General features: G+C 36.5%; 1 protein-coding gene across 1 annotated transcript; it reads left to right on the top strand.

The window, feature by feature from the left end:
• The first annotated feature begins 744 nt into the window (after positions 1-744).
• Positions 745-3241, top strand: LOC114321170 (uncharacterized). Its single transcript, XM_082917953.1, has 3 exons — positions 745-2096; positions 2196-2851; positions 2894-3241. The coding sequence occupies exons 1-3, from the start codon at positions 1001-1003 to the stop codon at positions 3239-3241; spliced, it is 2100 nt and encodes a 699-aa protein (XP_082774079.1). The 5' UTR covers positions 745-1000.
• The last annotated feature ends 6745 nt before the right edge of the window (positions 3242-9986 follow it).

The following is a 9986-nucleotide window of genomic DNA, read 5'->3' as shown; positions in this document are numbered from 1 at the left end:
AGTGGCAACTGCGTTTTGGCCAGGTTCAATTGTAGTGGAGTGAATTGTTGGCCTAGGGTGTGATGGAGAAGGCTCAAGAGTTGTGTCGACAGAAGAAGGTGCAAGAGATGAAGAGGCAAATTCAAATTTCTAAGTTTATATTGCTCGGGGCATCCCTATATTGGGTTATATCAATTTTTGGGCTCATATACAGACCCAGTTGTTTTATGGGCAAATTACCATGTAGTCCTATGTAGGGGATCTATTTCCCTTCTAATCCCAATTTATTTTTAATAGATGAATAGGTCCACAGTTTTTTAAGTTTTATACCCAGAGGTCCCGTTTTTTATTTTCGTATTTTTAAATGACTGTATTACCCTTTGTTTTGAGATCTATATATACGTGAAAAATCAAATTTTTGCTCCGTTTAAAAAAAGGAAATCAAATCTTCGTCTGCGCGATCTCGATTTCTCTTCGTTGTGGCGATCTCATTGTGCTGTGTGGTCAATCTCATTGTACTGTGAGGTGGATCTGGTTGTGCGATTTGAATCTCTGTGTACAGGCGATATCTGCGTACGTTGTCTCTCTCTCTCTCTCTCTCTCTTTTTCTCTCTCTCTGGTGATAGATATATGTATGTGTATGTATGTATCTGTCGATACATAGATATACATATATATGTATATATATATATATGTCTGTGTGTGTATGTGGTTTGTATTTGTCGATATATAAGTATGTATATATAGATAAGCAAATTTGCGTGATATGTGGTTTGTGTTTGGCGAATTTTGTTTGTTTGATTTTGATTTTGTTGATTTTGTTTGTCGTATAGTGTAATGTGTTTTGAAGTTGTATTTTGGAATTGTGAATTCTGGTGTTTTGATACTGATATGTTGTAAGTGTATAATTTTGCAATTTGGAATTGTAAATTGTGCACTGTTGGTATTGATATGTTGTAACTGTATAATTTTGCAGTTTGGAATCTGTGAACAATTGTTTGTTGGTTTGTGATTTTGTAGTATGGAGCGGTGTTTCATGTTAATGTACAAATGCAGTAATTGTTGTGCTGCTATTAAGATTAGTGAGGGATGTAGTTATGATGAAGTTGTTGAGAAAATATGTGCGAAGTTCAAGGAGTTGAGTGTTGGTAACTTTTGCTTGTTTTTCTCTATTCCTGGATATTCTAATTGTATTGTTGAATGTGATAATGATTTGGGGAATATGCTGTCAATGGTAGGTGGCAGTGGTTGTCATGTTGTTGATGTTATTGTGGGAGATAAGAGAGTTATGGAGGTTGATGATGGTAATTCTTGTAGGATTGATTCTGTAACTTGTGAGAGTTCTTTTGTGAATGATTGTGATGATGTTGGTGGTTTGTTGCGTAGTTTTTATCCAGAACCAGAGAGAGTTTTGTTGTCTGCTAGTTGGAAGGGGATTATACATAGTGTTGGTCAAGAATTTGAAGGTGGAGTGCCGGGGTTCCGCATTGCATTGGCTAAGTATGCAGTTGAGTGTGGTTTTGCAGTGAATTATTTGAAGAACGATGCAACAAGAGTAACCGCTGAATGTATGATGAAGTCGTCTACGGGTTGTAAATGGTTTGTGCATGGAAGGGTGTTGATGGATTCTGGTATTTTTTTTATAATGAAGTTGGATAATGTGCATACTTGTGGGGTTGTTACTCGTAGATCTTGTAGCAAAATGGTTGGTTCTAGACTTGTGTCTGATATTGTGCAAAATGATATTAGTGATAATCCGTTGACTCGTCCTATTGAAGTTAAAAAAAAGTTGAAGAAGCAATATGGTATAGATGTTTCTTATCGGGTTGCATGGTTAGGAGTTGATAAGGCAAGAGGTGGGTTGTTTGGTGATTTTGCAACTTCTTTTGACCAGCTTCGCTGGTACCTTGAGACGGCTTTGAGAACGAATCCGGGAAGTGTGTTTGAATTAGATGTGGATGAAAGTAGTGGGTGTTTTCGGAGGTTGTTTGTGGCATTTCATGGATGTTTGTATGGCTTTCAATTTTGTCGTCCGTTGTTGTTTGTTGATGGTACATTTTTGAAGGGGCGTTACAAGGGGCATTTGCTTGCAGCAACATCAAAGGATGGTAATCAAGGTATGTATTTATTTGCAGTTAGTATTGGTTTAGTTTGTCAGTGTGTTATTGTATTGTGACTCTGCTAATTTTTGCAGTTTCATGTGGTTTTGTTTGCAGGTTTGTTTCCTTTGGCTTTTGCGATTGTTGACGCTGAAAATCAAGATAATTGGATGTGGTTCTTAAGTCAGTTGTTGAAGGCTGTTGGTTCAGGCCGGAGATTGACTTTTGTGTCGGACCGTCAACATGGATTGCTAGACGCTCTTTCGGTGGTTTTCCCCAATGCACATCATGCTTATTGCTTGAATCATTTGAAGAGAAATTTGATTGACAAATTGGTAGGACTTCGTACTAACTATAAGCTGTGTTTGATGAAAATATTAGTTAAATGTGCTTATGCGCCAACGGTTGCTTCTTTCCAACATTATATGGAGAAATTGAGGCGTATTACTGGGAATGGTAAAGTTGATAGTATGTTGGATGGTTTGCAAAATGAAAAGTGGGCCAATGCATTTTTTAGAGGGAAACGATATGGTGAGATGTCATCTAATGCTGCCGAGTCTTACAATAATTGGATTGGTGGGGCCCGTGAGTTGCCTATTACTTGTATGGTTGATATGATTAGGGTTCAAATCATGACTCAATTGTCGGATAGAAGAGCTGAATCTAGAAGATGGACTACGAAATTGTGTCCAGTTATGGAAAAGAAGTTGGTGGACTCTTTGGAGCTAGCTAAGTCTTGGGATGTGATTGTTGCTAGTGATACTGTGCTTGAGGTTCATTCTTCTATTTCTTTTTATGTTGATATTGGTAGACAGACTTGTTCTTGCCATGAATGGCAATTGAATGGTTTTCCTTGTTGTCATGTTGTGCATGCTTTGCGTAGTAGTGGTAGAGATGTGTATGGTTTCATTGATCCTTTTTTTCATGTAGACTGTTTTAGAGAGTCATACAAGGAATCTGTTTATCCAGTGCCTTCAAGTGAGAGATTTGACTTTGATGGTGCCAGTAGTTCGGTTATCAAACCTCCTATAACGAAGAAGCAGCCCGGGCGGAACAAGAAGAAGAGGATACCTTCTAGGGGTGAGAATGTGAAGCAAATCAAGTGTGGGAGGTGCTTGAAATATGGGAATCACAATAAGAAGACGTGCAAGGCTGCTATTTGAGGCGACAATCTATTCTTTTGGATTTGTATTTGAATTTGAGGAATTATGATAATAAAAAATGTGATACTTGGTATTATGGAAGTAATGAATAAAGTTGGTTGAATTGTTTTTTGTTTGTTGATGTGTTCTTTACTTATTGAAGTTGTTTTGTAACAGTCTGGTTTTGTTTTTTATTTTATGGAATGCAGAGAAGATTGTTGAAAATTTCTTATTGAAATAGTATAATATGGAAATGCAGTTCATATTTCTTAGCGAGAAAACTGTATAATTTTGCAGTTTTAAGAATTATTAGAAACAACCTGATGAAACCGCATAATTTTGCAGTTTTAAAAATTATTAGAAACAAGCTGATGAAACTGCAAAATTTTGCAGTTTGAAGAATTATTAGAAACAACCTTTACTGTATGAAAATATATGCAACCACAAACAAGTAGACAAACAATCAGAAGAAGAACCACAATAATAATAACAAGAAGAAGAGCAACAACAACATCAATCATTTTCACCATAACCATAATAACCAGAAAAAGATCATTCCGAAAAGTATATAAAGTACTTGTCATATGTTAAAAAAGAAAAAAAAAAAAAAAGGTACAAAGATATGTTCCCTTGAATATTTGTATTGTCAAGAAGTTTGTTCATTGTTTCTATGGTTTGGTATGTTTTGTCAACATTTGGTAGTGCTCGAGTTTCCAGGATCGGTTCTCATCATTAAGGAATTGATTGATGATTTGTGCTCAAAATTTGACCCACTCAGTTGGACGAAGTTTTTTCTGCACAGGTTGCCAGTTGAGATATTGGTTGATAACATTGCAGACGGCGATTGCACAATCATTCCTGCAGTGTTTGAGATGAAGTTAATTAGTTAGGTGAAACTGCAAAATTTAGCATATTGGAAGATTAGTTTATGGATTTTGTATCTTACGAGTGTGGGGTTTGTTGTGGGCATTCCTCAATTGATGCAATTTCTGTCTCGCACTCTTGAGATGATAACATGTTTCCCTGTTTGCTGAGTAATGCTTTATTCCATCTCAGTTGATGTTGTTGCTACAAAATAGTTAGTGGGTGTTTTTGTTAGTTATAGTGATGAGTTGAGATGTTTGTAAAGGAATGGAACTAAGTATGAAATTTTATTTTAACTTACAATTTGCTTTGCAATTTCAAAGTGCTTGTTGTGGCAATCTTTTCCTGGTCTCAAAGAGACATAGTGTCTCCATATTCCATCAGCATTGTCAAAGACCACAATTGTCCAATGGTTGTCGTGGTTGATTGGGAAATGGATATATCTGTTTTTCATTGCTTCTGGAAAATGGCTGTCCATCAGTTTTTCTCTCAGTGCTTGATCTTGGTTTTGTAGTGGAGTCTGTAAGTTATATATATGTTTGAAATATGTTATAAAACTATGTAGTAATACATGTTGAGAAAGTAGAAAATTTTGTAGTTGTAAGGTATGTTAAGTTTTGCTTACATTGATGAGTGTTGAGAAAACATAAGATCTTCCTGCATATGGAGTGCTTGCAAAGACTAGATCGTTTTTCTCAAATTCTTCAATGGTTGGTTGGAGTGCCATTTGCTTTTCTGAGAAGGCATCAATGACCTGAAACATGTTATATATGAGAATGTGTTAGGTTTGTGGAATAGGTTATTGAATATGTACAGAAACTGTAAAATTGTGCATTTAGAGACCTACATTCCCATATAAGGGTTCCCTGTTGGTCAATCTGCATATATCTGAAAAGTATACGCAGTTTTCATCTTCGCTGCCAGACCAGACACAAGCATTTGATTGTGTGTTGTTGATGAGTTGAATTTGGTCTTGGTCTTTTTTGGATAGGGTATGCCAAACCTTGTTTGTTTTGCGGCATGAAATGGCGAGTGGCTTGTTTGGGATTGATTCTTCCTGGAAATCATCATCACTTTCCAATACTTGAAGTTTTGTCTTCTTTTGATTGGCTTGCTCTTTTGGGTTTGTTTCAGCAGCAACTGCTTTCTCTTGGCCAATATGTTCTTGCATCTTTTCTTTCTGCTGTTGTTTTGCTTCATGAGCACCCTCTTTTTTGTTGTCATTCTTCTTCTCTTTTTCTTCATCGGTACCCTGTGTTGGTTTGGGTACATCAGCAGCAGTTTGTGTCTTGTTTCTTGCATCTTCTTTGGGTTTGGTCATTGGTTGGTATTCAAAATCTGGGTCATGTGCTTGTTTTCTTGATTTTTGTTTGATTCTCTTGACCATGGATCTTTGTTGGGGACTTCCAGTTTTTTTGGTGGACATTTCCTTCAATTGATCTTCTTTTTTACGCAATTCAGCCATGAATTTTTGTTCCATTTCTTGCATTTGTGCTCTCATGGCTGATATGATCTTGTCCTTGTCGTCCTCTTTGGTTGGTGTTTGTGGTTGGTCATGACCTATAAAAATGTTGGATTGTATTTTGGTTAGTTTAATGAAATTTTGCAGTATGCTTTAGTATTAGACAATAGTTTACCTTGTGCATGAAATATGTCAGATTTCTCTTGCAGTTCTTCTTGTTGGTTTGTCAGTTCTTGTTCATTGACTTCTTCTTGTTGGTTTGTTTGTTGTTCTTCTTGTTCTTGTTGTTGTTGTTGTTGTTCTTCTTCTTCTTCTTCTTCAGTTTCTTCTTCAGTTTCAGTTTCTTCTTCTTCTTCAGTTTCTTCTTCATCAGTTTTTTCTTCATCAGTCACTTGATTTTTTTCATCATCACTCTTTTCTTCTTGTTCATCACTTTCTGGTTCTTCTTGTGGTTTTTGCTTTCTTTTCTTTTTTTTTTTTTTGTTGTTCTTCTTGTTCTGATTGTGATTCTGATTCTGAATGATGTTCTTCTTCGAGAAAGTCATCCTCATCACTGTCTAGAAGTGTTCTTTTTTTTGTTGCTTTTGTTTTCTTTTTTTGCTTATTGTCCTTTTTGTGGTCTTGTTTCTTTGCTGAAGAGTCTGTTGATGTGCTTTGATTGATATGCAATAACTGTATTTCTTGTTCAGTTGGGGTTAAAGCACTTTGGTTAACCTGCATTGGAACAATGTGGCATATATCAGTAATACTGTAAATTTGGTCAGTTTCATAAGATGAGTTGTACTGTGAGTAATGTGGGTTAAGTGTCAAAATATGTTTTTTGAAACTGAAAAATGTTACAGTTTCATAACATGAGTGATGTTAAGGAAGTGTGTGCTTTGAAACTGAAAATTTTCACAGTTTCATAATATGATTTGTACTACAAAGAATATTGAAAGGAGTGTTAAATAGATTTGTGCTATGATAGTATAGAAGAGTTTGAATACCTTGTCAAAGTGAGCAAGGCTGATGTGTTTCCACTTGGAGTACATTTTGCCAAGGTTCCATTTCATAAACCTTGGGAAGCCTTCTTTGTTGGATGGTCGGAGGAGTTTACTGTGCTCACAGTACCAGTACTGTAAAAAAAAAAAAGTTGAAATATGTTAGATAGTTAGAATTAGGTGGATGTCTGATATTTTTGTGGGAAGTAGTTGAGTAATGTGTTTACCAAGAGTAACATGACGCATCTAGTGACATGCCTTGGGTTGTTGTTTGCATTTGCCATTGAATTCATCAGTGTGTCTTTTATTGCCTCAACCCAATTGTACTTCTTGATGTTGTTGAGATTGTCAACATAGTTGAGGAAACTCCAACTGAGTGTATGGCCTGTTGTGGGCATGAGAAGTTTCAAGCACAAGTAAAGGGTGATTACCCTTGCAAGATCTTGACGATTATTGGTTGATTTTCCTTTTTTTGTTTGTTGAAACATTTTGGTCAAAGACTTGCCACCCAATCTCTTGACTGATTTGCATCTTCGTTTGTAAAATGGAAGCTCAAAATCCTTTGGTCTTGCATAGGATTTGGTGGTGATGCTGTCTTCTCCACAGTCGATACCAAAAATGAGCTTGACATCACTACTTCTGAGTTTCATTTCCTTTTTGCCAAGTACAAATGATCTTTTTCTTTTGTTGTAGAGTGTTGTCATTTCTGCTAGAATGGAATTGTAGCATCTGCACCAAGAGGCCTTCAGTTGTGTTGAGAAGAGAGCATTTATAAGGGGCCAAAAAGGGGTTTTTGCAGCTCTGTCTGTTGGGCTTTTGTGAATTTGACCCCCTTCAACAGTTTGATTACCGTTCCGATGTTGGAACGATAATTAAATTGTTGGACTCTCTTTGCAGGGACTGTTGCTTTTTTTTCTTTTGATGCCTTGGTTTTTGTTTTGGGAGTTGATTGGCTTTCTTGGAGCTTTCTTTTTTTGGTTGGAGGAGCTTCTTGGTTTTTTGTTGGCTTTCTTTTGTTTGTTTTTGTTGTGGTTGGAGGTGTGGTTGGTGTTTGTTGGGTGGGTGGGGTCTGTGGTGTAGTTCTTGAGCTTTTTCTTGTAGGTGGTGTGGTTGTTTTGTGGGTTTTTTGGTGGGGTATGTTGGGTTTGGTTGTTTTTGGGTGTGGTGGTTTGGTTTTTTGTGGATGGGGAGATGGTGGTGGCATTTTAGTGGATACAGGAGATGGACTTTCCAAAGGGGAGATGGTTAAATCCCTGATTGGATTTGTGGGCATACGGGTTTGTTTCTTCCAATATCTTCCAACAACTATTTCTGAAAAAATGAAAGTGACAGCAGGGTATGAGTAATATAGTGACAAAACTGTATAATTTTGTTTTATATGCAGTTTAATATGAAGTTATATGTATTTTGTTAGTAACAGTTACGAAACTGTATAATTTGACAGTTTGATTTGCACTTTATAATAAGTTAGCTATTTGTTTTGAGTAGTGGTTAAACTATGTAATTTTGCAGTTTCATTTGCAGTTTGAATAAATTTAGATATGTTACTTGTATAGTGATGAAATGAAACATTATGATGTTGCAGTTTTTATAAGGAAACAGTATGAACAATAGGAACAGCCCATTGTATTTTGTAAAAAGCAACAATAACAACAAGAAGATTAAAAATTCAAAAATAAGAATAAGAGTAACCAATGTTGAACAACAAGAATAAGAATAAGGTGTTGAATGTGTAAAAACAGGGATTTTTGTGTAAAAACAGTGTTTAGAATGTTGAAAAACAGGGGACTATATATAAAAGAGGGTTTATACATTTGGAAGTATGTAAAATGTGTATATACGAAATATGAAAGAATGATGTACAAATGTGAATGAAAAATAATGAATAGGTGAAGAGAGATGTTACTTTTTTTCCCCATTTTTGTGAATCGGAAGTTAGGAACTATGAAACCTCTTCAGAGTGGTGATGGTTCTTTGTGTTGTTGAGAGTCGCCGATTGGAGAATATGAACGGCTTGGTGTTGTGTTGAAGATGAACGGTTTGGTTTTGTGGTTAGGGTAGGGTTTCAGAGGGAATGGAGTCGAACGGAGGAGAGATGGAGGATTGAGAATGCGATTTCGAGCGGCGGAGATGTAACAGGGTACTGATCAGACTGAAATGATTGTGGGTGATGAAGATGAACGGTTACGTTTTCTGGTTAGGGTTAGGGTTTCAGAGGGGATGGAGTTGAACGGAAGAGAGATGGAGGACTGAGGAGTCGATTTCGAGCGGCGGAGACGTGATAGTGTAATGATCGGACTGAGATGATGGGGACGTGGGAGATGGTTGCGTGCGTGTAAATTGGATGATATATTGTGGGTATTTTCGTCTTATTGTTAATTTGAGGACTTAATGAAGTATTAAATTTGTTTTGGGTGTAAATGGGTTATGATATGTTGGGCTTGGACCTTTGGGTCAGACGCCCTTGTTTTATTTGTCAATTGGGTCAGATTAATATTGAGGGCCCAGTTTTAAGTCTTAATTAGTTTCAATGTCAAAGAGTATTCATTCAAGGCAAAACCAAGTTTTGCCTTGAATGAGAGGGGGCATTGTTGGCACCAAAACTTGGAACCCTCTGTTGACAGAGGCATGAACACGTGCAGTGGAGGACCAAGAATGAAGGAAGCGGAGTTAGTGGCCTAAAAAAAAGGAATGAGGGTGTGGCACATGGCAGTTACAGGAGAATAGAAAGTGCAAAGGCAATTGCAACAATTATAGTTCATGGGCAGTTATAGGAGCCTAGCAAAAGGACACATGGCAACACAACCTAGCCATTAGAGACCATATAAAAGCTGGGAATTCAAAGGATGGAGGACTGTCAACTAAATTTACAACTCATCAGAGTTCTTTATTTAGAAATAACATAACTTAATTAAGAGTAGTTCTTGTACTTAGGAGTAATCCGTTTATAATTCAATCTTTGTAACCAATCTTTGTAACCAAGTTTGAACTTACAATTTAATTCTTTGTAACCAAGTTTATTTGCACTTGTTTCTTCACATTGCAACCTCTAAAGAAGTCCTTGAAATTATCAAAGCATAGGACACCAATCATATTGCCTAATTGAATTTCTATTTGTGAAAATTTCTCTATCAACTTTTTCCTGCCGATTTGATGCAAATCAAATTTTTGCTAACATAATGTTAAGTAATTCTAACACAAACCTTAGTAACACAACTATGATGTTCACTCCTAAGGGCCAAGGCAACCGCCTTTGTCAGCACTCCTAAGGGCCGGCTCTGCATAGCCCTTCCTAATAACATGGATTTGCCTTTCTACTGATATCAACACAAAGAGACTTCATCACCTAAGCTTATAAATATATATATATATATATATGAAGAAGAAGAAGAAAGTCAAGTAGAAAATCTGATTTCCATGAATGTCTTTAATCATCAATGGAAACCAGCCAAAAAAATAA

The sequence above is a fragment of the Camellia sinensis genome, chromosome 3, assembly GCF_055761805.1.
Source record: "Camellia sinensis isolate YWXY chromosome 3, ASM5576180v1, whole genome shotgun sequence".
Lineage (NCBI taxonomy): Eukaryota > Viridiplantae > Streptophyta > Magnoliopsida > Ericales > Theaceae > Camellia > Camellia sinensis.
Note: the sequence above shows the minus strand (reverse complement) of the source record. Positions and strands in the feature narration are given on the sequence as shown.

Excerpts from the sequence above, each read along its gene's own strand:
- LOC114321170 (XM_082917953.1), top strand. The coding sequence starts at position 1,001 with ATGGAGCGGTGTTTCATGTTAATGTACAAATGCAGTAATTGTTGTGCT. Across the intron at positions 2,097-2,195 it reads ATCAAAGGATGGTAATCAAG|GTTTGTTTCCTTTGGCTTTT; the intron begins GTATGTATTTAT and ends TTTTGTTTGCAG. Across the intron at positions 2,852-2,893 it reads CTAGTGATACTGTGCTTGAG|ACTTGTTCTTGCCATGAATG; the intron begins GTTCATTCTTCT and ends ATTGGTAGACAG.